General features: G+C 41.9%; 1 protein-coding gene across 3 annotated transcripts in view; it reads right to left on the bottom strand.

Annotated features, from left to right (window-relative positions):
* The window catches only part of PHACTR3 (phosphatase and actin regulator 3), a 94,981-nt gene that overhangs the window by 2,419 nt on the left and 65,102 nt on the right, over window positions 1-27,460 (bottom strand). For all 3 annotated transcript variants that reach the window (XM_052683444.1, XM_052683446.1, XM_052683445.1), the window contains exons 8-12: window positions 26,092-26,245; window positions 7,159-7,214; window positions 3,127-3,188; window positions 2,203-2,343; window positions 1,138-1,214 (exon numbers count right to left, since the gene is read on the bottom strand). In XM_052683444.1, coding sequence (XP_052539404.1) covers window positions 1,138-1,214; window positions 2,203-2,343; window positions 3,127-3,188; window positions 7,159-7,214; window positions 26,092-26,245 — 490 coding nt within the window. The remainder of the gene's footprint in view (window positions 1-1,137; window positions 1,215-2,202; window positions 2,344-3,126; window positions 3,189-7,158; window positions 7,215-26,091; window positions 26,246-27,460) is intronic.

Consider the following 27,460-nt stretch of genomic DNA (forward strand, 5'->3'; position numbering starts at 1 on the left):
ATATATGCTCTTGCTCTGTAGGTGTGTTCTCTTAACTGAGTGCAATTGAAGTCCCAGTCAGTTGTAATACTTCAGCAGTAATTGTAAATTGTAAGTCTGTTTGCTCCAAATATCCTGACCAAATTTGAAAGTGCATCATTGTGATCTGCTTAAATTTCCCATGTAGCTCAGTTAGGAGAAGGTATTTTTTAATTCTAGTCTTAACTGCACCCTTTAATTTTTTCCTGTATTCCACTCTGTTAATGCAGCGGTGTTTTGCCATATACACTGAGTCTGAGCTCTGCAGTGTAAAAGGGCTCTAAGAGTTGAATGGACACTCTAGAATTCTATCACCATAACATTCAGATTAACGTGCATTGTATTATGACTTGTGTATTTGCCTAGATCGTTGCCAAGCTCAATTAAGATCAGATTAATTCTAGCTCAGAAAAATGGAAATGCTGGTCTGCCTTCCAGGAAATGGGACTGCACACCAAGTTCCTAAGTACAGTGTTAGGCAACTTATTTTAGCAGCAACAGAATGCTTACAGACCTGGCAAAATTACACTGTGCTATCAGCAAGTCCCAAAATTGTGTTTTACGAGTAATAGGACTCACTTAACAGACATCGCAAAAATTGTACAAAGTAACTGCTTTCTATTTAAATTTTTCTGTAAGCAACAAAGTCTTTTTGCATAGAGCTTAATGACTTCTCTCACAGTTGCTGTCTGGTGGAAAACTTCAGTGGTTCCATGAATGTTTAGACATAAATCTGTGATAGTGCTGTGATGAGGCAAGGGCAGGACTTGCCAGACACTCAGTGGCCCAGCCACTTGGGCAGTGCCAAGAGTGCAATCCAGTTTTCTGTCTTGCTTCTGCTTGTCTGCCACTAACTGTGCTTTTCAGAACTGCACCTTCCAGTAGCAATTGGACTGCTGTTCAAGTGATGCCAATCTACAGGCTCCATCTTCTACACCGAGTCTAGTATGTATTATGTATGGGCATTACTCCCCTGCTAATGAGGGAATCAGAGCAGTATGCAATGATGTTGCATGTTCAAGTGCATTTAAATATTAAGTTTTTTAGGTTTTTGGTTTTTTTTTTGGCTGTTGTACCCTTTATTAGCAAGCAATGGAAATAAACAGCTGGAAGACTGACCTTGTCAAATGTTTACTTGATGCATGTACTTCCATTTCATTACTTTTGTATTCATTTAGCTCTTTCCGAATTGCTGCCTAGGAATTGAAAATAGAAGAGAGTTAACAAATAATTTTGTACTTATAAGCACTGTAAAATAGCAGTCTCACAAAGCAGAACATGAGTTTCATTAAGTAGAAATAATAGGTGTTGTGTACAGCAAGGCATACTATGCCAGTAGGGATGCTGAATATTTAGGTTATATAGATTGCTGATGATTTTATGGATTGCTAGAGAAGAGCTAATATAGGAAAAGATAAAATATTGTTCCTTTTCTATGTAAGTCTTCTAAAGCCATTTATTACACTTCTTACTTGGGAAATACTGGAATGAAGAACAAAGAATTTGATTTCCGCCTCTCAGACCAAAGCAGTAAGTAATCCGGCCGTGTATTTGCCATCTTATCCAGTAATTATCCTCGCATCTGCACTTGTTCTATTTGCTGCATCCCTGAAACTTCAGAACTCCTTATTCAGCAACTGTTCTAGCTGGAATCATGCTGAACTCTTTTGGTTGTGTCTCAGGTACTTAAACGTGAAAATTAAATTCATGTGTAAATTAGTTATGTGGCAGGTAGACGGAGCAGAAACGATTGCTTGTTTATGCTTGTGAAAATGAAAGATCAACCAACTCCACGATATTCACAGGAAACGGGAGAGGAAATATTGCATGTTTCAAAACATAGTAAAGGGCATTTGCATGTCTAAGAAAAAAACTTCCAGTTGGAGGATGAATGTTAATATTGTGTGCTCACTGGAAGTGATTTTGAGTTGCAGCCTAAAGCATGAGTAAGGACTGTATCCACCTTTCCCTCCCTCCCCGCATCAATGGATAAGCTGACCTTTATAGTACTAAACAAGCATTTTTTTATAAATAGCATTTTTTATGACAGTATACAATGGTCAGTGTGTTTACAGCATATCAAATAACCATAATGTTTACAGAGGTAAAATGTCCTTGCAGAATCCAACGTGGCTTTTTACACAAGCCAAGAAGAAAGCAATAATACTTTAATTATGTCAGTACCTTATCGGCTGCTGATAGTCTTGTCCATGGTTTATCTGCTCGTCTGTCATAGTCCTGTGCTTTTGCCACTTCTACATAATCACTGAATCGAATCAGGATCTTTCTGTCTCTTAGTTCATCTACTGTAGGTCTCTGGTTAAGCTGCATTAAATAGTTTTGTAAAATAGAACCAATATTAGTAACCAACATTTAAAGAAACTGTGCAATATTTTCTGCTTGCCATCTTAGCTTAGTGTGCATTTATGTGTCTGAATAAAAACACCTTGGAAATTCCATGGAACCATTAAGTTCTTTAGACTATTGTTATGGGAGTAATAATTGTTTGAGTTGAGGTGTGGGCTACAGTGGCTTTATAATGGAGAAAAGATGAAAATATTTTGACCTTGAAATTTATAAATTGCATAAATTTAGAACAGGCAAAGGAATCACAATGAATTTGTTACATGTATAATGTAGGGTTTCTCTATTGCATTCAGCAGCAGATTGTGCAAGGCTTTCAGGATCAGACCAGTTTGGATGTAACAGGTTATTGGCATATTTGGCTTATAGCTCCAAAAGGGTTTCCTGGGAACAGAATAACAAGATCTCAGAACACCTTAAAATGCAAAGAGAAGCGTACTGTGGGAGCACTTCTGGTGCTCAGCAGGGAGCCAGTCCAGCTCTGCTGCAAAGAACAAAGTACTGCTTTTATAGCAGCATAGTTGTGAAATATGCAGAGTACAAGCAAATACTATTTTTTCATTTAAAATTTCTATGTAAATATTCTATCAGTTCTCACAGCTGAGACATGGTAGATATTCATATATTAGATACCACTATCTCAGGCACTGCTGAGGAGAAAGTACAGTGTAATAGTGACCTAGGTGACGGTTCAGTGTTTTACTAGCTTTCTAAAATCTAATGGAAGGTATTGCAAGATTTTACCTTTCTTGTCAGTCTTTGTTTGATTTCCCTTCTTTCTTCCTGTTCGGTTTGATCGTTTCGTTCTACAGAGAATATAAAAAGAAAAAGGATGATTTTCTTCATGAGGAAGAACAGTAGTTTCCAAAGCAATAAGAGTTACATCACATAAAAATTAGTAGCTGGCTCTTAGCTGTCCGTTTTCTTAGTTCTGTACACCTCTGGTTCTCTACTAGAAGGTACAGTCACCTCTCTGTGAGGACAAGGTACTGGTGCCAATGACAGCTTTTCCTGAGCTCTGAACTCGAGTTCTGATTTCATAAGCCAACGTTTAGATTTAAGCAGCCACACCAACTCTCAAATTGCATGAACTTGAGAAATAAAATCAAAACATTCCATAGTTAATCATCATTTTTTTGTATTCTCTGCTTTGCTGGAGCCATTATGTTGCAGTAGATATTGAAAAGACTTACTGCAGGAGCTTCAGGGAAAGTAATGTTCTGCCCTGTATAACCTTAATTCTCAGGCTACTTCTTTAGATGGTCACACTGGCACAGTAACTATCTTTGACTTGCATGCTTTTTGTCTGTGCCACTAATATCCGAACCTCTTTATCCTCACAAGTTTTCTTTTGTAGCATTCCATTCTAACCTAAGCCAGCTAGCTTTTGTGTGTTGTGCCTATTAGCATTCAAGCCGTGACAACTCCTACACACTGGGTCTAAAAATAGAGTGGAGTGCTGTAACACTGTGTGAAATATATCCTTTGCCTTGGGATACGAGGTAATGGCATTTCTATTTCCAGTACTATCTGTTACTAAATTGAGGCACGAGCCTGTGACCTGAACAAAGCTGGAGACCTAGAGAAAAATGTTTAACCACTCTGGGATTCTCTAGTTTATTACACTCCCAGTATTAAAAATAATGTGTGTGCTTTAACTTGCCTTAAAAAGACACCAGCAGTGCAGATGAGTTTCCAAAATGATATTTTTTGTAATGAAGGATTCTGTATTTTTACGCTCATTTGATTACAATGAAATGCCAGCATAAGTATCAGCACAGAGTAACGTAGCAGTGCACAGCCACAACTGGCTGTAGCAGAAAGGTAAATCATATGAATATAAAATATTGTAACATGCCGCATTAAAATTCAGTGGCAAGGCAATAAAAAGAGACTAGAGCAACCAAAATTAGTGCTGTCTCAGGGACTAGAACCGCTTTAAGTGAAATGCCTGAGAGGAGAATGCCTTAAAAACTAGATTGTATTCTCAGATACAGAAATTTTTGCAAGGATTTATTAATATGCTTAACTACACTTTAATTCACTCATTTTAGAGTATTATATATTTTCATATCTAGATATTTCTACTAAAAGACAATAATTTTCTGTGGTATGGTGCCTTTTAACATATCACAGTCAGAGATGCACTGAGAGAATTCCAAAATAAAAAATATAAATTTCTGACTGGAAAATTCATTTTCACATTTGAATATGCAAAACATTATATAGTGACCCTTTCCTGTGATACATTCAGACATGCTCAGTGCTTATTCCCAGCTCCAAGAAAATGCCAAATGTGAAAACACGAGAAATAATTCATCTGGAAAATACAAAGCAAGATAAGATAGGAACTGCTAGCAAAGGCAATACAAAATTCAAGCATTATTACAGAGACAAACCAGAGAGGTTTTCCCTATCAGCATCACTCTGCCCACACATAGCTACACTCATTAGGGAGGGCTGACTTTATAAATCTCAGTAGGGAGATGCTCCCAATTATGAAGTGACACGTGTCGTACTGTAATTCACTTTTTCTGCTCTGTGAGTTATTTGGGCAATTCTTAGCTGTGCATAACACTGAAACAATTCCTGGTGATAAGAATGAACTGGGGATTTAAGAGATGCTGCGTTCTTGAATATCAGTGTCAGCTCTCTGCTAAGTCCAAGAACGTGTAAACACCTGGGTCTTGATTTTAGTTGTGATGGTAAACCAGCAATATTTCTATAATTAAAGCAAAGGATGTAGAAGTTCAGCAAAACTGTAAGAAAGTCTTGGCTTTACATTTTCCTTAGCAGAGTGTGTTACTAAGAGATGCTAGGAAACTCATGAGTCAACTGTACAAACCCTTACAAACTGCAGGATGCTGTAGTGATTTCACTGAAGAGTATTTATGTTGCTACATCTTTGCACGTCAGTCCAGGTGTTTAAAAACCATGACAAGAATTTCTATATTCACACTACTATCAGGAAAGTTTGCAAATTTCCACATTCACTCACAACGGAGCCTAGAGTTGTTGTATCTATCCAGCCTTTAAGATTACTGCTGTCACAGCTTAGTGATAACTTCAGTTCTTGACAGGTTCTTAACTTTTTATATAATGGAACAGGTAACTGGAATAGAAGTGACTGATCACAGAAAAATCTGTATAAAGCCTGAGCAACTGAACTGAAGTCAATGGATTTGCTTCATGTCAGGAGCTCCTTTAAATGAGATACAAATCTAGACCAGTATGTTTAGCCAGCATTCAGGAAATATCTTTAATTCTGCTTTATCTTCTTTCTGCTTTATCTCTCTCTAAGCTCATTATATGAATGTATTCAAACTTTTATTATCAAAGCTTGTCAGTTTAACCCAGATTAAGGATGTAACCAGCATTCTTCAAAAACTAAACATAAAGGAAAGATTTTTTTGATAAAGATCAGCCCTGCCTTAAGGAAATAAATAAAAGAAAAGAAAAATCACCTAAAAACAGATCTTAAAGGGGATCTGAGGCACTCTTGACTCTTGAGAATCTGGTTCCACATTTCAGAATCTTGCATTAATGTTTTTTTTCTTATCTCTTGTGTAGCTGACAGGTAAATTTAGGCCAAGTTCATCCATTCACATTTTCAAAGAATGCACCCTGTTTCTCATTTAGCTATGTACATTTGCATCCAATTTAAGCATGCACAGTGTATGCTCTGGAAGAGTACTGAAAATATAAGGTGACCGTGGAATCCCTTTATGTCAAAAGTGAAATAAAATCTACAATAACTTCAATAGCAACTGCATAAGTTTTTCCTTTAAACTAGGAAAGTTCCGAGACATTGAATTTTAGGTAACAAAATGTGGGTAACTTTTTTTTCTTAAGAACTGCAATCACATTGAAAATAAAACATGAATTAAATACCAAAGGCAACATTGTTTCTATGACATACACCACACAGTCATATTACATGTGGTCATATAGATGTTTTATTCATGTTTAATGAGAAGCAAACCATTATCGCATCATTCCATCATTCTGCTATCAGGGTGTTGTGCTGTTTGTTTGCTTTTTACTTTCAACACTAACTAAACCATAAAAATAACAGAAGCAATATTCCTTTCCTTCTAGCAGGTAGCTTCTCTCATTCTCCTATCTCAGACCCCCTCACAGAGAGAATTTCAGAGCTCTCTCTCCATCTAGATCAGAGGATTCCCAAAGCATCTACCACCTGTTTGATCCCTTGGCTGCAACACCAATCTTTAGGAAAAGAGTTTTGAGTTTCTGCCCTGTGTTTATTTGAAAGACATTGAGCAACGTTCTCCTGTAGCAGTATTTATAATAGGCCTGGAATTCTCCCTCTATAATTGTTAATATCTCAGAATGGTAGTTCTCTGACTTGTCTTTGGAAATGTCCTCACACCTCTGCAAGGATGCTTTGTCCACTCCCCTTTAGCCAAGACAGTCAATGGCTTCAAAAATGGCAGTCTGTGTGTCATTGACTGCATGATGCCTGGATGCTACTCCCCTCTCAGACACCCATAGCAGTGTGTTCACAATATACATTATTTCAAAGCTGGAATTTAAGCAAGTCTCTCTTTCCTGTGCTAAATTGCATGTGCAAATTCTCATTTAGCAAAGTGTGAATTCTCATTTCTTCAATATTTGAAACACAGAGCATGTTAAACATGAAAACTTTTGGGTACAGAAAATAATCCCGGTAAATTAATATGTGAAAAGAATATGTTTCACAGATATAATTGCTGGTTTCAGCAAATATATAAAATATTTTAAGAAGAAAGTACTCACGTTTAAGTATATTTCTTCTTTCTAGCTCCTCAACAGCAGGTCTTTGGCTGAGTCGCCTGCGGAAAAACACCAAAATGACATTTTGTACCATGCCTGTTCTTTGGAAAGTCTGCAGGATTCCAAGTTCTGGTTTGTGTTTTCCTTGTGTGTGTTTATGGGTAGGAGGAGAACACGAAATCCTTCTCCAGGACTGAAGGAGAAAAGAAAAAGAAAATCCCAAACCCAAGATTCTGGTACCAGAAAACCTTCTTGTATAATTTTTTGTCAAATGTCAGCAATGCAGGTAGAAGTTCTCCTCTAGTTTGCACTGCTGTTGGTGGAATGCTTCCTCATAACATGCATCCTTTTCACCACACTTTCCAGACGGTCAGATGGAATCAGTGCCCTCCAACGGTTAAATTCACTCTTGAGAGAGAGGGTTAAGGTGGTTTTCAAAGGAGTTTCACAGTCATCTTCTGTAGCTGTTGCTGCTTCTACCTTTTAATCTCTGTAGCAGCGGACTTCCTTTTTTTCTAGTAACACCAGTGATGCATTCTGACAAATGCAGACTTGCCAGAAATAAAGCTTTCCTGTGGTTTCCTGACTACACATCTAACAGACCAATCCAGCAGCTCTCCTCCTGCCTACTGAATAAAATTCGTGTGCTGCTCACTGCCTCATGCTGTCTGAACGGAGTGTCTTGTGCAGTTTCACCTCCCCTTTCTGTAGTGCTGCTTCAGGATTGAGTCTTCAAATCATATGATCAGTGCCATAGCGATTTTGTTCTGCATAGTAAATGAGATTTCCCCACGAGACACTGCCAATATCTGCAGAGAATCTCAGGTAATGGAACCCCTCCCCTAGGCAGACAGATACATACTGCACTCGCATTTGCCAGCGTTCAAGCAATAATCCAGCAAACAGATCAGAAGCAGTTTACGATGCTTCCTGATCTGTGCTCTGGCAGCATCAGGGATTCTCATTGTCTCCTCTGTGGCAGGTGTTACCAAGCCAGAGACTGAAGTTACAGACAAAGCAATACAGCAGGGACCACACTGCAAACCACGGTTGCAGTAATTATCCCTTAACTGTGCACGGGAAATAAAGGAATGATGATAAAGTAATGCTATACCAAGATCTGTATTTTACCAAATATAAAGGAAATGGAAAAAAAAAAAAAAAAAAAAAAAAAGAGGGAACTGATGAAGAGCAAGCATCTAATTCAAATTTCTCCTTGTTTCCTGACCAAATACACCTTTGTATTCAGCTCTGTGTTCATATGTTATAAGACCAACAGCACAGAATAAGAATGCCACTCCTTATCCTTTTCTAATTCCCCTGCAATCACTGCAAAGGCCAAATTCTGTTCTCATCTTTGGCAACAGGAATGCATCACAACTATACCAGGCTTACACCAGCAGAAATCTTACATCGTGAGTACAACTATTTCCGGACACAGCAACCTAATGCTCATTCTTCACACCTCACTCAGATTTTTCTCTAGGTCTCTGGATTTCTCTTCAGAGCAATGAGCTGGATATTCCAGCACTGGAATCTGCAATAATCCAAACTGAAACAGAAACTACGCTGAAATGCTCCACTGAAAGGTTTAAAAGTGTATCTCTAATCTATTACCTCTTCACTCCTCCCTCATTTCCCTTAATGTCTCAGAAATTATGCAGCTCTGGCTAGGTTTGTTTGAAGGAGATCAGTGTGCGTTTTATGCTATAACTCAGGGAAATTACTTACATGCTGGTCACATGCCTGCCTATCAAGCTATTCCTAATTACAGCCCTTCCATGCAAGATCCACAGATTCTCCAAGAACCTTCCATCAGAATTCTGAGACCTTCTTTAAACTGAGGGATTAAAAACCTAATGGAGAATGATCAAAGCACAAGAAGTATGAGAACAGATATGTAAGTGAAAGCTCTGTGTATTCGTACATATATTGTTATTGTATTTATATTGGTTCATTATTTAAAGGCCTGTTTCCTTCTTGACTTTGATAACATGGTGGGTGTCCAAAGAGAATGTTATTTCTGTGCACAACTTCAGCTTTACCCCAAGGAAAGGAAAAGATGCAGATACACACAGACAGAAATATACGTGTGCACCATACAATATTGCATTTTTGTGTGAATTTTTCAGAGATGCGAACAGCACTTTCAAGCTTTTATCACAGCCATAAAACCAGGAATGGACTTTTCTATCAGGGAAAGTGGGGACACGGTGAAAACACACCTGAAGTCATGATGTAATAACAAAGAGGCAACACTGCTGACATCTGTTGCTGCTGAGATGCAATGGCTTCTTGTATCTACCTGTTACATCAATATTTCTGTTCAGAAGGTGCCTCCAGCTGCTGTAAAACCCCTTCCATCTGCTTTACCTGCCATGAATGCTGCACTGCAGCCAGCCCCAGCTGGTTCCCAGACAAAATGCAGGGAAATGGTGAAGGCAAAGGGCCGTGGATCCTGCACCAGGGGCTGCTGACTGTGCTCAGGGGAAGCAGCTGTGAGCACAACTCAGACAGGTCAGGGCTGGAGGGACCACACGTCTCTGCTGAGCTGCACTGCAGTACAACAGGCACTGTGCGGCTCACTGTGCTCTCCTGTGTTCCATGTGCTGTGTTGCATTTTGGTTTTAATGTTAATTATTTCTCCAAAGTTGTTAAAACACAAAATTCCACCACTCTGCAGTGTCCCCTTTGCAGTGAGCTCAGGGCCCCCCTCACAGCCACATTGCCACGTTGGAAGTGGGCAGCCTGGCCCTGGGAAATGGCATCCTGCTCTCCTCTTCCCTTTGTTTGAGAGCAGGCCGTAAGGCAGGTGCTGAGAGAGACTGACTCCAGATGCTCTAATCTCTTGCAGTTTAAAAAAAGGGAAACTCTGCAGTATTATGGTTATTGGAAGTCTTTGCACTGCAGCCAGTGCGTGATCCCAGAGGATGAAGCAGGCACAGGACACAAAGGAGACTCCACAAAGGCTAAGTACCAAACTCCCAGTGGACTCTACATGATCTCCCCAAGCTTTGCACAAAGAGAATGCTGGAGCACAGAGCTGCAGGCCATTTCAGAGCACAGTGCTGATTTCCTTTCCTGGGAGTTTAGCAAAGCAGCTGCACCTGGGGATAGGCGGCTGCAGGGCTCCTGCCCTCCCCCAGCCTGGCCCCCCAGCTCTGGGAGTAGGAGCAGTGCAGAAGTCTGAAGGGAACCTTTGGTGTGGATGTGAGACAAGCACAGATGAGGATGCGTGAGTCCTGTGCTTTCTATTTCTATCATGTTTTCATGTGGGGAACTTTGAGCCTGGTGTGGCTTGGCCCACCTCTGTGAGGTAACTGCAGGCTGCTGGGAGCTCTAATGGAGCACACCGCCTCTGTGCCTTCACAGTAGTGCTTTCTTTTCAAGTGAATTAAGCTTAGATATGCATTTTCTGGTACTGAAAAGTTTTTTGTTTCTGGTTGATAGTGCTGTATTCTTGGGAGACACTGAGGTCCAGGTTTGGGGTTTTTCTGAATTGTCTGCTGAGGCACAAGTGTTCCCTCTGGGCAGCTCCACACAGGCAGCCATTTCTGCAGCTTGAGGGCTCTCAAGTAACTTGCAGGCAAATTCTGTCTCTGTCCAGTCTGCACACAATGTAAATGTCTGTTATGGATACTGCTATGTTTTGCATTAGCTTCAGGAATTCGCTTCTCCTTCTTCCTCCCCCCCAGCCCAATTTACACAAAAACGTGCCAAGGGCTGAAGGAAGCAGAGCTGAATCCGCAGTGCCTCAGCTGAGGTGGCTGCAGCTGCCTCACAGAAAGCACGCAGGGCTGGAGGTGCTGATGTTGCTTCCTTGTGAATGGTGTCTGTATGTGGTTCAAAGTTTGCAGTGTACATGTCAGCAATGCTACAAATCTGGGTAGAGATCAAAAGGTTGAATCAAAGGATTCAGAATCTGAATGTTTTGTCCCAATGAATGATAGAGTAGTTACCATAAATTTGGGGGCTGTGTTACCAGCCCTTTGTGCTGACAAGAGTGACAAAGCTTACGTGTTACTGTTGCTCTGTGCAAAACAAATTTAAGCCTTCAAGTTTGGGACGAGTTCTGGGAGGTGTTCTCAGTTCTTTTTCAGAATGTTTTCCTCAGTTAACTGCTTGAAAAGACAAATGGATTAATGTATTATGCATATGCGTACTCCCATATCTTGTGCAGTGCATCACCCGGGTGATGGGAGCAGCTCTGTCAGCTGTGCCTGGCTCTGAGTGCTGCCTGCAGGTGAGCCCACGTGTGCTCCTGCTGTCAGAGCATCTCGGGTGCTGAGAATCTGCATGTGGTTTCAGGATATTTGTTTCCTCCATGCAGCATGCACATGGGAATGCTGTGAGGTTCATGGATGCTCAGTGCTGGCTCTGAAAGAGGCAATAAATGTACTCGTGTCTGGCTGTTTCCCTTGACGCACATGTGCGGTGCATAGCTGTGGCAAACAGGCTGGCTGGGAGACAACGAGCCCGGCCTGCTGACCTGAGGAGTGGGAAAGTCTCACTTGGCAGGTCTGCTGCAGCCCTCCTTTGCAGGAGCTGATTTGAGGTGCCTCTGTGTAACATGTCGGACACGTGCATGGGTACAGATGCTGGACTTGGCTTCCAAGGGAAAACCACTAATTGCTCATCCCCTCCAGAGTAAGGTCACATGTCCTGAGCCCAATGACTCTCACACGTGTCTGTGAATGACGATCAATATTTACTTTGCACAGTCAGATTCTCCTTCATGTTCAGAGAAACTGATGTCTTTTAGCGCCAGCATTACACAAGGTTGGTGATATTGGAGTGTTACAGGTGACTGAATCCTCAGCAGTGTGAGGATGTGCGTATCACTTGGATCTTAGGGTCTGCTATCAGATGGGCAATGCATCAGTATCTCTTACAAGCAGGAGAGTGCCAAGTTCTCTGTCCTCGTAGTTAACCTTAGCAATATCTTTTGTCCTTTATGAGAACTGCAGCTCAGCAAAGCCACAGTGAGGTGTATCACTGGTGCATTTGCAGATTTGGGTGCAGAACAGCTGAGGAAAGACAAACGGGCAACAGGTACAGCCCACCCATCTGTGCATGGGGCTGTGCTTGGAGCCAGTCCACCCTTCCCAGCTCCTCTTGCCAGTTTGTGGAGTCTCAGCTGTCTGCAGACCCTGTAGACATTTAGCAGAATGTTCAAGAAGCTTGTGTTGTTGGGGTTTCTTATCTGTCCTCCAAATGTGCTTCATTGTTTCACAAGTGTATTTCTGCGTAGTGTAAATCTTCATGATTTAATTGTCATAAAACTGAATTTCTTTCATCTTCATAGCTGAAGCCAAAACACGCTCTTTGGAATCCCTTTTCTGCTTGTCCTTATTTAGGGCCACATGCATCTGATAATCTCCTACAGAGCAGGGGGGAGGGGGGCTCACACGTGCATCTGCCCGTGGGCTCTGCACTAACAAGCACACAATCAATCCAGCCACCAGTAAGTGAGCTGTAGCCAGCAGCAATCACATTGATTGTCTCTTGTGGCAGGTAGTTCTGCAGAAAGAGTCATGAGGTTTTGCAAGGGGTGGTGGGTGAGGATCCCTCTCACAGCAGAGCTCCAGCCCAACCGGGAAATGGGCTCAGGGAGGAGAAATGGGAGTTGTCCTGTGCCGTCTGCTCGTGAAGCTACCTGTGCCTGCTTCCCATCAGGGGAGAGGCTCTGTCTCTTAAATTGGCATCTCTATTATCAGAACATCGTGTTCAATTCAACGAGAAATTTATTTTCATCCTTCCCATAAGCGGCTGTGAGGAAGATGTGTGCCAGGGCTTTGAATCACCCACGCGCTGAGCGGTGGCAGTGCAGTGCTGCCTGCAGAGTACAATTATGGGTAGTAGTAAATCCTTGGTAGGAGGGACTTTGCCTTTTACAGACTTTGTTCTGCACAAAATTAGAAGGCAGGCAGTGAAACACAAGCTTGTTTCAACCTCAAGGCAGTTTTGGAGCACATACAAAGTGGTAGCTGTGTTGTGCCAGCAACAGTAGTTGTTATTCTCTGATAGTAGGAGGCTGAAGAGCAATATGAAAATGGGGACTTGGTATGGTCAATTCAGCAGGTTGCATGCCAAAGCTTTACTGCTTTAAAATTGCCTGATATTTGTGTCTATTTTTCCCCCAAGCTGTTTTTTACATTAAAAAAAAAAAAAAAAAAAAAAGAAAATGCTTTTAGTTACCCAAAAGGAGATGCTGGATAAATGTAATGGCCATATATTTTGCCTTAATTATGCATCTTATTTATTTGGCTTTCAGTTCTGTTCAGATTTTCACGGCTGCAAATCAGCAAAAGTTCAGTTAATTATGTTGGCCCTCATCTCTCAGCCAATTACAGTTGTCCATCATTATATTTTCTATAATAAACACACTGTGCTGAATAGTTTGGATTTCAGTGGGAATGAAAACTACACACTTTCCTGGCATGACTCCTGTACTGAGATCCTGGTAATGCCCCAAAGGACCTGCATCCTTGTGACAGCCTTACTATTGCACAGTGCAGCTTAGTGATGAGCACAGAGCCAGTGCCTAATTGTGTGAGAGGATTCTGATGGAGAAGCCTCTACAGTAATCACTGCTTTCACTGCCTGTGAAAGTCCTGCAGTATTTGACCTTTGGTTGCATACTTGTTTTCTTTTGGAGGTGTGAGAAGAAAGGCCAAACACAAGTGGAGTGCAGAGCCAGTCTTATGGCTCAAAGGCCTGCTGCAATGTCAGGTGAAGATGCTGAGCATCCTTCCCTCACCTTCTGGAAGCTTTTGCTCTAGTACCTCCTTCAATCTTCACTTGAGGACTCTGGGAGGATGTTGTGCTGTGTTCCAGGGCTGATGTAAGAGTTTCAATTTTAAGCTGGGCTGTTATTTTATAAATAACATGGCTTAGTTCTGTTGTGAATGTAATATTTCAGAGCAGGAATCTCTTTCTCTCCCTTCCACCTGCTTTTCTCGTTGGTCTAAAGGAGCTGCTAGATAGTGGTTCTGTCCTGTTTGTAACACAATTACAACATCTAGTCGTTAGGGTGATGAAATTACCCTATTTTTATTCAGCTGAAGACACACTGCGAGGCTGTAGTTAGAGCATCTCTTTTCGTAGCAATGTCACTGTGAGCCACACTGCCACTCACTGCTGCCTCTCCTTTGCCATGCAGCTGGACAAGGAAAGGGTTTGGGGAATGCATTCAAGCTAAAAATAGCTCAGCAAGAAAAACTGCTGAAAGAACATGTTCATATCACAGCTCGAGTGGTGCAGGCTGCCTCTGCAACTCTGTGCTGGAGGCTGACGAGGGCTCAAGGCTGTGTGTACTGAAATATACGTTGAAGGGTCTTCCGACTGAAATCACATACTGGTTATGATCTAGGTCACATTGTGCAGGTCACTGAAGAAGGTGAATAGTGTTTCATTGCAAAGCAATAGATTTCTGATTTTCTTTTTTTCTAAAGGAGTAAAACTCTGGAGCCCTGTGTTCCCACAGAAAATAAATAAGAATATTGCGTATCTCAGACAGGCAAATTGAGAACATTGTGGGTTGGATACTAGAGGACAAGCAAACAAAGGAATTATATAAATCCCAGAGGTTTCTCTCTATCCCATTATGTGTCTATTACTATTTATTTTATTTGAAATAAAGACATCTGGCATGGCCAAAGTGATACTGAAATCAACTCTGGTACTGCTTGTGCAACAGTGGGGAGCCTGCAAACTGATCAGTAGTAGACCAGAAGCAAATCTTAGCCCTGCAGTAGGGCCCATGGTTTTATTAAGACCTTCTTATATTCCTAGTGGGACAGTTATGTACTCCTGGGTGCTTGCTGGGTAATTATATGTTTTAAAACCTATGTTTTTCCTTCTTCTTTCACTTCACAGTGTAAACACTGCCTAATACAATGCTTGTGCTTGAAATCCTCTAGAGAGAATGAGGCTGGATTGCCAGCCATCCCTGAGCCCTGCAAGAAATGAGGTGTCTGTAGCTCATGCCTTTCCATCCTGCACAGCCAGGAATGCAATTTCGGCCACTAAGGTCAGAGGGAACAGTGACAGGAGGCCCAAATATCAGAAGACATGTCAGTTTGAACTGTAGCACAGGCTGCATTTCAGAATTCATCAAATAGGGATATTGCATGTGAAAGGAAGTGTTCCAAAACGCTGTGAATTCATCTGGGATGCTCCCTGTTAAAAGGATCCTGCAATGCTGTCCACTTAGCATACAAACAGTTACTCCTATAAACAGATGCCACTGCAGTGCACTGCTGGGATTTGGGTCACTGGAAGGACCCACAGCTGGATTTGCAGAGAGCAGATAGAAATGCTGGTAGGCATCACTTACAGCTTGCCTTGGTCAACTATATGTAAATTCCTATCCACATCTTCATTTAATGCAAAATAATTTGAGAATAGTCATTCTTGCCATGGATAAAAGCAGTTGAGAATTTCCCCATGCACTGTGAGCTCTGCAGAATCTACTTCTCTGCTCCCAGTAACCTGTGTTTTTATATACAGGGACCCTTTGGCAGTCTGCAAACGCAGTGAAGTAACAGATAAAGATCTGCAGTATATTGGCCTTTTGCAAGGTGTTGCTTAAAGCGACAGCAAGAATTTTCTCCAGAGCTGTTCCTTTCGATCTCTGTGAGCCTCCTAACCAGGCAGCTTGGAATGGAGAGGGCATGCCACTGTGCTTTGCAAACTGGTTGTAATGTCAGGCTTCATGCCAAGGGATAGCTTTCTTAATCCCTGAACTGAATCAAGGAAATCGCAGTGCTGTCTTGGCTTTGTGTAATCCCCAAAGAAAAAAACTGAAGTGACAGTGATTCCTAAATCTGCAAATGCTCCTGGGATGGACAGACCCTGCTGGGACCATGTCTGTGGCTGCACACCTGCTGTCAAATGGCACAGATCTCTCTGCGAACGCTCTCCCTGGCAACGCAAGCCCTTCCTAGTTCTCTCCTGTCACTCACCCACGCAGCATCTCCAAGCGGTTGGGATATCCCTGCCTGCAGACAGCATATCAATAGCATATCGCCATCTGTTGCACTGCTTGCTGTTTCTGTCGTACATGCTATTGTTAGCACAGCATTTTCCAGCTCAGAGCTAGACCTGCAGCTTGCTGTCCTGTCATTAGCCAAGGCTGGCCTGAGCCCTGCAGCCTTTGCCCATAGAATGTTTAGAATCTGTTCACTGCACTGAATTTTAATTATTTTTTCTCAATTTTATTTGAATCTTTTCTTTTTTTTTTTCTCCCTAAAATCTCTGCGAAGGTTATCCATTCATTTTCAGTACTTAGGAAATAGAGCTTCAGAAATTGAATAAAATATAATAATTTAATTATGTAACATTTCACACTGACCCAAGCATTTGGCTTTGACATTTCTTTTATGATTTGTTGTAGCACAACATGAGCTGTATTTTACTGTCAGTGCAAGGCTACAGCAGAAAGCCTTTGGAAGGTCTCTGCTCCTGAAAAAGGATTCATGCATACCACACCTGTGCTGCCATAGAGTTGCGTGGTCAGCTGAGTGTTTGCTAGGAGCTGCTGGAACCAAGCAGAGGAATGCCAGGTGGCAGTGACTTTCCAAAAAAGCTAGGAAGGGCCTTCTCTGTGCACGAATGACCTCCACCACACAGATTTTCTGGGCCTTTTTGGCTTATTTTTTTTCACTGTAGTTGATGGAATGTTGCATTTGATCCTTCATTGTGCCAGCAAGTCCCTGCCTACCCTGCCCTCGTCATCCCCATGGAGCTGAAGCTGGCATTTCCACACACTGTTATCTTTTTCCCTCAGGTTGTACAAGTTGCAAAGAGATTATTTTAAGTGTAATAACATGGCATCTATCAGTACAACTTCCTGTACAACATTAGCATTGGTTTATCTCATCTTCTCTTGAAAAGGAGGATCCTTCTTGTTGGGTGGTATTTCCAAGTATTGTAGCCATGCCCTGTAATAGCTACAATAGCAATGCCATGGTGTGGACTGTCCAGAAAATGGCTTTTGCAAACACCTTCCAATGAGACGTGTCTCCTCACAATAGACCAGCTGCTATCTGGAGAGGCTTTCCTTGCTGTTCTTACTGTTATTATTTCTGAAAAACTAAGGAAGTATTAATTCATTCACAACCTGATTTGCCCGATGAATATGATCATCTCAGGCAAATGAGTGCAGAAGCTCATCTGTGAGCCACAGTGTCTTCATTTTGAGTGTTTTTTTCCCAACAGTAAGGCACTCAAGTCTTTATTCTACCGTTTGTGTCTCAGCCCAATCACATTTTGGATAATTTTAATTTAAAAATAACTGTTACATCTTTATGCAACAGTGAACTAACTAGGCTGAAGAAACCTGTCTCTGATGTGATTTAAGACTAGGATTTTACTAATGTGCTGGCTCTTCAAGCCGATCCATTTCCTAGCTGTGTGGAGAGTCCTCAGCAAGGTAGATTTTTCAGCAGAAGGTCCCCAGCGTCAGAGGTTGTTGTCTGTTCAACTGGATAAATACTTGAGCACAGACTGATAAACCTGAGAGGCCTCTGGTCTTTTGCTATGCAACATGACAGCTACAGAAGAAGACAGAAAATGAGGGCAACTTCTAGGAAAGAATCATTATCCTGAGGCTGGAGAGTCAGGGAAATGCATTGGCCGCTTCAGTATCTGTTTTTCAACGTAATTAAATCATTGAAGGGAACTTGAAGTACTCTGTAGGAGTCAAGCAGCTCCCAAGTTATATGAAAAATCCCATAACAGCAGAGTAAGCCTGCAAGACCTGATGATAAAGCTGCAGCTTGCTGGGTGGGTACAGGGAGTGAAATCAAAGAGACTTAGCTAGAACTACAGTTTAATGATTAATCGGACTAATCAATATTTATTAAGTAGTTTAATTAAAAACAAAGAGCCTCTATTCTGACCTGTTTCTCCTCCTTGCCTCCTGTCTATTTTCTAAATATTTCTTTCTTTCACTTTTCACCGCCTAGCTGTCTCTGAGGTTATTTCAAAAAGGCAGGAACTGTGCTACACTGACCCAGTTTTACTGGATGAAAGCAGCAAGCCCAAGCCTCTATTTCTGGGAGGAATTAAGATCTTGAATGAACGAGGGCACAGAAGTTGTGCTCAGAGCTGTGGGAGGAGGAAATGGTAGTAACCCTACCAGTATTTGGACAGCCAGCAAAGGCCGTGTGTTAATTGCTGTTTCCTTGATCACATGCTGGGAGCCATCTGAGGTCTGGCCAGTTTTTGGAATGAAGTCTAAAAACATGCTTGAATTCTTCATGCAAAGGTGCAAACCACTCACCTGACAACACTGCCCCATAGATCAGCAATAACCCACTGCTGTGGTACTCGCTGTCTGCCCTCCAGGTATGGTGCATTCAAATGTGACACCACATCATAAGGAAGTTTCATCTTTTTCCCTTCCTCCATCTAAAAGCCACACTGCATGTTCTGTGGGAGAAGTAAATTCTAACTGCTCAGGTATTCTGCAACTCACAGCAACAGTCATGGCAAAAGTCACTTAAATCCACTCTGCACATGAAGCTGGTTAGGTTTAAAGGAAAAGGGGAGCAGTAAAAACCTTTCTTTTTTGTTCATACATAATTTAATGTGGCAAGACTGAAGTTGGGTACATCAAAACTGAAAAAATGTACAGCCAATCCCTCTTCCGGCTTACATTTTTGCTTATACCTATTCACAGTCTTACAGATAAGTACTGTCCATCCCATCTTGCTTTTGTACTTTTGAAGTAAGTGCTTCACGTGAAGGGCATAAAATATTGTTCCTGAGTTTCATGAACAAATGACAAAAACCTAGATGTGAGTAATGGCAGCAACACAGTGACCGTCCCCACAAATGGCAACGGCTGCCACCATGAGTGCCTGAGCTGCCACTTGAACTATTGGTAGCCCACAGCTGCTACAGCACTTTGTTTGGGTCTGGTTTTTGTCACAGTACAGCATGAATGGCTGTGACAACCAGAACACAGCCTGTTTTGGTCCCTATTGATTAATCTATGTTTTCTTTCCCCAGGAGATGTTCAAGAAATGTTTAGAAGTTGTACTGAGGGATGTAGTTTAGGGGGAAATACTGATAATGAGCGGATGGTTGGACTGGGTGATCCTAGACATCTTTTCCAACCTTGGTGATTCTATGATTCTATGCTCTGCAAATTAAATTAACTTCTGTAATTACTTGTGCTCCAAATCAGCTTAAGGACCCAAATCATAATCCACTGTAAGCTGAAGCGTTACAGAATATTATTGGCTTTCTGCGGATTTCCATTTTGTTCTATGACTGCCCAATATTTACAGGGCAATGGTCCAGACCTGCAGGCACATGTTGATGCCTAGAGGGGACCTGAGCCTGCACACAATGCTGTCCGTAGGCAGTTTAGCAGGGCAAAACTAACACACTATTTTCATCCCTGAAGTGCTTTTTCCTTATTTAATTACACTTGCTTAGGCAGCTTTCATGCAATTTAATGTATATAGTTATGTGGAATAGATTGAGGCCTTCTGAAACTCTGACGTTTTTTGATCTCTACTTTTACATGTGCCACTTCTGCTAGAAGATCAGTTCGAGAAATTGACTCTGTGTCCCAGAAAAGGCCCTCGATACTTCTGTGTTTACACCTGCTGCTCTGCTCTTCCCTCTCCTGCTGTGCACTGACCTGCTGCCCTTGCCTTCACTTTACTGTGAAAAACATATTTGACTATGAATTCCCAGCACTGGAGTCGGGGAAGTAGAACAGAGCAGCACAAGGAGCTGGGCTTCCCAGAAGGAAATCTTTTATCGGCTGTGACCCGCTGATGTAAAGCTTTCTCGTCCCTAGGCAGAGCATGCTGAATCTTTAGAGATGTAAACTGCACTGAGAATAGCTTTGAGTCATATGTGCAGTGTTTGGATCAAAAATTAACCTATGGAACTGAATCTTCACTATTGCAACGCTTTATGAATGAAGCAGCATATTTGAAAGTTGTTGCCAGGCACGCAGTGGGTTGGTGTGATACAGCAAATGGCTCTTGCTCAGGTGCAGCTTGTGGCTCTTGCCTGCAGCTGACAGGCTGTCTTGTAAGTAACTGTGCACGTGTTGTGCTGCATTACTGAAGTAAACAAACACTTCTTGTTGAAGAATTTCTTTTGGGAGGATCTGCTATGATCACATACTCATGGGGACTGATCAGTGATTCACATTAGTGAAGTTCATTCTGTTTTTGCAAATATAATAAGCGAAAGGGAACAAGGGATACCTTTCTCAAGAGCTCTTCAGTCCTTAAGAAAAAGGGACAGGGTATGTCAAGTACTGATAATCTTGAATCTCTTGTAATACGTGTATTTGAGCTGTATGGCAGCTCCCTTGAATCTGAAAAGTGGTGTAAACAGGAGGCTAAACTCACTCATTGCTTGGAGACGTGAACAAAACTTGACCTTTCTCTCTTTGCTTGTGATTTTCATCCTTGAAGACTGCCTCAGAGTAATTCTGGCAGCAGATACCAAACCCCCTTGACTGCAAGGCCAGCACTGTCTGTCACTGGGTACAGAATGGAGTTTCCAACTGTGTTCCTGACTTCAAGGAAGGACGCAGAGAATCTTAATGCCTATGGATTTCAAGCATTTCAGTTCCAGAGGCAGCTCTGAAAAATCTCAGCCATTGCTTGCACGTCTCCTGGTCCTCCAGCCTCTCCCCATTCTTACTACTACTTATTTCCCAAATACATTGCTTGTCTTTTTCTTTTCCTGTAGCCTGAAAACCTGAGCCCACAATGGAAAAGAGCCAGAACATGAAAAAAATCCCAACTCCTTACATAGCACTGGGTCTAAACGCACTTCAGCGCTGTGCAAGCTGATAATAAAATACCACAGCATCCCCGTGCAAATCCCCAGCAGCCCCCCCCCCCCCCCCCCCCTCCCAGCCCGCTGGCTGTCACGATCTCATGCTGTCTAGAGCAGAGCAGGAGACTCCCCTGGCTTACCCACATGCCCACGGAATTAAATTCTGGCTCTATATATAGCTTGTGTCATATGCAAGGAGCTGCGGGTTGTGCAGACACCCACACTGCACTCACCAGGGTTATTTTTAGCATTGGTGACAAGGTAACCTGGAGGATTCCTGCCAAATGAGGAAGGCATGCAGTAAATCGTACACAGCTAATTAGCGGTGACACCCGAGCTTTTCTCTGCTCCTGCCTTTCTGTCTCTGACACAAATCTGTGTCATGTCTTCCCAGCCAGTCTGAAATTATGATCTAAATCAGGACGGTTCCCTAATTTCTACTTCAGCCAGAGCACAGCCAGAGCTGCATCAAAAAAACCCCAAAACTCAATAATCTCCAGGTAAATTTAGGGCAATCTCTAAACTGGGCTCAGTTCAGCACCCGCTCAACACTTTTCTGCATTAGGGCTATTAACATATTGTACCTCACTCTCCTTTCGACCAAATCAAGTAAAGTATGCCCCCAAATCCTGTAAATTCAGCCCGCTTTCCCAGTGGATGCCTCTGGAGGGCTGATTCCTTCCCAGTCAGCAGAGCTGCTCTGAGCCATTCCCATGAGGAAACAGTGCTGGATGTGTCGTTCTTAGGAAACAGGACACAATAGGTAAAATTTTCCTTTATGACTGCTCTGTGTTGAACCGTCACACCTTATGCTTTCAGGCTGCAAATCTGAAGTGCTGTTTTCTTGGTGTTCTGCCTTCAGCAGTGCTGTGAACTTCACGCTTTGTTACGTGAGGCTGAGCTGCAAACCTGAGCCTAATCTGGCTATGCATTTTGCTACGTCTGCACTTTCTGGGAAGTCAACTTGCAAATGCCTTTCTGAGAACCTCAGGGCAGCACTAGAACTGCAGATACCCAGATGTGGTAAATCTGAATAAAGATACCTTCTTTGCCAATTTACATGGACAAGAAATCTTGCCCCAGCATGATCTGCTTCCCCAGGCCAGGATTTCCAAAGTGGTTTAGATGAGTTTTAGGTTCACAAAGCTGTCACTCTTCCTGTGTGACTCCTTTTATGCCCACACTTCTGCATATGAATTCCCATCTCCATAATCTTCTAAGTGCTGCTTAATGTTTCATGTCTACTTATGCAAATATCCAAGGAGGTGACACAGAACATGAAGTGAAAATTACAAGTACAATCTTTTCCGAGAATTCATGTTTTTGTTGAAACATTAAGTAATAATGGAGTGTCTTTAACTGTGGTTATACAAAGCGTGCCTGAGAAGCACCAGCCACCCAGGCAGCTCAAACATTAACTTCCCAAGCAGTCAGATATCAAATTTAATTAAACAACCCTTTCTTACATCACTTTTCAGTTGAGCAACTATTTTACTTCTCCAAATTTCAGCTAAAACTCCTCCTAGAACTAAGTGGGTCTGTAAGACAGAAAGCAGTTCTTGCAAATAATCGTACTTGCAAATGTCTTCTCTGCCTCTTGACACAAAGAGCTCTCAATTCATTGAATTCCATGGAGGGCTTATTATCTGTGCTGTGAACCCATCATAATTGGAAACGAGACCTGTTGGGAGCCTGGAATATCAAAATCTCTGTTGTCTAATGCACAGTAGAATATTGCAAGCACGTATTGTGGCCATGGGCACGGGGATGCATGAATTAATAACAGAAAACATGACTGGAAAGGGAAATATGGGGAAGATGGAACACTACCGGTTTGGATGGAGGAAGAGGGAGATGTCTGTGTTTCCACGGCAACAAGTGATAATTTGGCTTGGAAGCACAGAAGATGGGAAATACATGATGGGAAAGTGAAGAAAAATAAGTATTCGTTTTGGTTGTGCAAACACTCATGAGCATGACAGCACAGAGTTGGCTTTATTGCCAGATTCACAACTACCCCCAAATGTATTTCAACTAGAACCATTTAGAAAAAATACAGTGGTTTTGATAAAGTACTTTTCTTCTCTCTCCCTATTTTTTAAGTTACTTAGATGCCATTATTGATGTGTTTTGTACATTACATACATCAGCATAGCTTTCTTTCTAGACTACAGAGCTAGGTTGTGTTAGCTGTGAAACAAGCAATTTTCCAGGCAGCTATAAACTTTCAAATCCCTACAAATGTGCTGTAAAATATTGATCTTGAAAACAGCTGCCTGTTTACTTGCTATTCTGATGCAGTCAGCAATTGAATAACAACTCTCTAATTTGCTTGTACATTATTCTCTTGTGCAGAAGGACAGGTCTACAGCCTGATGGTATATCTAGATTCACAGCTGAGCAGGCAAGTCCCATTGCAATTATCAAAATGCTACCAGTACAGAAGTAATATGCTCTAATCTGCACAGGAAATGGCAAGATTGTACAGCAAGCATTCATGCCTATTGGACCCCAATTGCCTGATAGTACCTCATACTTGAGCACTTAGCAGTATGCTGTAAACTTCTAAGCTGTCACACCTACAGAGAGATTCAGCTGCACAAGTATCATTAAATGAATGAATGTGAAGACCTCAAAAGCTCATCCAAGATTCTCATTCTTCTTCCCAGTGTGGTTGTGTTTCCATGCTGCTGTCAGGTTGTGCTCTGAGTGGGGACTCTGGGGTGGTCTGTGCTGTAGGGAGTGAGAACTAGTCAGAAACTCCAGAGGGATGAGTCGAGGGCTGTGACTCCTCTGCCTTTGCCAGCACCAACTTTTAGGTTTGGGATTTTATTTTTCATTTTTTAACACATTCCTTGGTTTTCTTGGTGTAAATACTGCTTTTGTGCATCCGTCACCTGAGCTTGTTTGCATGGTCCCATTCTATTCTGACGGATGAGTTAAGAGTGAGCTGAGCTCTGCCAGTGCACATATGTGCTGGAAGTTGTGTGGGAGGTTGCTTCCAATCTGTTTTGCCATTCCTGGCTATTCCAGCAATCTCTGCACCGTCTGTTTCCCTAGATGCGCTGAACCTGACACATTCCAGGAGGAAGCATCTAAATGAAAGACTGTCTTCCAGCACTTGGAACAAAGCTGGCTTTTAGCCATCCTCTACACATAACCATTGAGACTAATAGCCTGCACCACAGATTGCTTTGTGAGATCATAAGAGACAATATGGGGACTATCTTTACTGCCTTTACCTATAGAGAGTACATTTCCTAGCTTCTAGTCATGACCAGTCCCTTTCTTCACCAGCAGAGCAGTTTTCTTTTTAAGTCCTTGTACTGATAGTTGAATTATGACTCCTTTAAAATAATTGTCCGGGCTTATTATTAAGGAAGTAAAATGGCAAATGAAATGAAAAAGATAAAACCTGCAGTTATGCCACCTCAAGCTGCAATTCCATCAGACCTTTCAGATCAGAAGTCAGGTGGTGTTGAAGAGAGAGGTGACCTTCCAGGCATTTCAGCAGGATGAGGTGTGGCTGCCGATGAGATAATCTTATCCCTCTGAATACAGGTGGTGGTTCAGCTTGTTTTTAAAGGATGCAGTGGGATGGCAACCTTTTTGTTGGTGTATTTTAGAGCAGTAAAATTAGGCACCTGATCTATGAAAACATTTCTTTTTGTTGGGCCAAAATACTAGACTTAACAGTATCAAAGTGCAACTTGAAATATTTCCCTGAAATGAATACATCAGGTCTACTTTCTCTCCTGAAATAATGGCTATTAAGGCACATCTGTGGCTTACTCTGGCTGTATCTCTTAGAATTTGATGTAAACTGTAACATGGGATTTTCTGCTTGCATAGGATGTATGTATTTTTTGTACAGGAGCTGTCATTTGCTGTCTTGCAGTCACGTTCCTTTGGGTGTAAGGTGCTGCCATGAAACAAAGAATGAACAGTGGTTCCTAGGAGTCTGGAAGAAGGTGACTGCTGCATCCAACACTGCAGGGGCATCAGGACATTTCCCTTAATCTCATCCATGTTCATTCAGCATCTCATTTCTTAGCAAGTGTGGTGGTGGCAGGGGTGTTTCCTCCCAAAAGCGCTGGTCTGTTAGGACTTGTATTTTGATCCATATGTGTCTCTCATTCACTGTCCCCTGAGGTAAAGTTTAATCAAATGCATACACATGAATGAGCTAGCCTTAAATATCAATAAGTGTTTCTTTCAGGAAAGACTTGAAATATTTAATATTTAATAAGCTTTGGAAATGAACTTCTGTTAGTGTTTCTCAGTTTGATTTGGCAGCGAGCAGCGCTTGCTGTCCCAGTGTGGGCTGTTGCATTGCCTCAACAGTGGGCAGGCACAGCACACATTATTTAGCAATCTACTTTGTCTCATCTAAAAAATTCATGCTTCCAGATACCCAAATGTAGCTTTTAGGGGGAAAACAAAAACCAAAAAACCAACTGCACGCACACACACAGAAAAACAAATGATGCAGTCCCATGGTTACCTTCAGTCTTTGCTTTAGGCTACACGCCACAGTTACGCTGTTTCTCACCCAGCTCTACACTGTTGCCCTGGTTACTGATCAAAACCAGACCATTCCTGCCATCCCCGCAGCAGGACTTGCACAAACACGTTACCCATGTGTCAGCAATGCTGCTGAATCTGCTCCTCCCTTAAAACAGAAACACAGCCACCAACACACTCAGGAGCTTCCCCTTCTTTGAGCATGCAGTTATAGAATGGCCCTTCAACTTAAATTCAGCTAGTGCTGGCCAGGCCAGATCAGATCAATACATAATCAGATTACTGTTGTTACATTAAAGCACTAGCCTTTTTAGAGGACTTCAAAATCTTAATCACATCTGTGGAACCACAGGTAGATGTGGAGGTTTATAACTTCCATTTACTCATGTCTTGTTTTCCACTGAAATCAAGGGAATCCTGACTGAAGAGGCAGTTAAGATTTTTTCATGTGACTGACTGACAGCCGAAAATGTGATGTGTTAGATTTTGTGTTATTCACTGCTGGAAATGAGCTCACAATTTCTCATCTGACGGTACTAAGAAGACACTTCATTGAAAAGGGAGATTCCCCCCTATTCTCAGATAACTTACTTTGAGAGCTTCATTTCAATTTGCTGCCGGATTTCCTGTCTTTCCTCATCTGTCCTCCTCGGGAAAATATTCCTGTCTTCCAGCTCCTGCTTGCTTGGTCTGTTTCGTAGTTTTACTGCCAACAGTTCTTTCTTGCATTTTCTTGGCAAAGTACCTGGGATATGGATTGTAAAGAAAGGCATTAGAGACAGTTCCTGGAGATGAAAAATGAACATGTAAAGAGTGGGAAACTGTGCAGAGATGGTGACTTGTAAGTTAGTGTGCAGTGAGCAGTAACACACAATCATATAAGCAGTGATACAACTGTGCTTGTGATTAGGGCTCTGACAATAAACTGCTTACAAATGCAGAAGGGTTGTAGTCCTCTGTTGTCTTTACTGGCCTTCATAAGCAAGCAATGGTTTCAGGAGAAAATTATTTTCAGCTGAGATATGACTTACACCTTTAGTTCAGGAATCAAAGGCTGTGCATCTTGTCTCAGACCTCTGAGCATCCCTATAGCTGAGAGCAAACCCTCTTCCATGAATCATTTAGTGGTTCCTTTGCAGAAAGATGGGATGGCTCAACAGGTGGCCAGAATATGTGCATCTTCCCCTCTGGGTGACCAGGCATAAACAAGCAATAGGAAATGGTAACTGAGACAGTCAGAGTTGGTCACTCTATTTTTATTTTACATCTAATTATGGCTTTTTAATGTCATTGTTCTTTCAGACATAGAAAACCAAAACTGTGTTAGCAGACACTAACACTGTGTATAGCATTGCATGTAAGCCATTACATGTATCTGCATCCTGTCCAAGGTGACAATGTGTCATAACAGAATTGCAAATCAATAGTATACTCTTCACTTTAGGCTTTTTCTTCTGAAGAGAGCAGGGGAAAATATTCCAAAGAATGAAAGAAAATAATATGTTGTGGCACTTTCCAGAATGTTAGCAAGTTAATTGGGCAACACAGAGCATAGATACTTATTGTGATTGCATGTCCTGTTCTGCTTACTGTTAAATGTACTAACACGTGTTTTCTATCAAAAAAAGATGATCTACAATATTGCCATTAAAAAGAGCTCTTCAAGGAAGATGTGCAGAACCTGTTTTCATGAGTTTACTGCTCTTGATGTGCAGAATGTTTGGTCCCTGATGCTGTCCTGCTGGTGACATTTGAAGCACTCTTTCACTGGAAGGAATCGCCTGAGCTTTGGTGTATCCGCATCTCTTGTTGTAGCTCTTCAGGCTTAAGCAGGCTAAGCAAGTGAAAACTGAGCTCATACAACCATTTTGCCGTGTGTTTGGAAAGGTATACCACAAAAAGACTGTGAACTCTAACTGCTTACAAAGAAATCAGTCTTCATTCTCAAATGCAGATTAGA

Source organism: Tympanuchus pallidicinctus, unplaced genomic scaffold (genome assembly GCF_026119805.1).
Source record: "Tympanuchus pallidicinctus isolate F22 unplaced genomic scaffold, pur_lepc_1.0 scaffold20, whole genome shotgun sequence".
Lineage (NCBI taxonomy): Eukaryota > Metazoa > Chordata > Aves > Galliformes > Phasianidae > Tympanuchus > Tympanuchus pallidicinctus.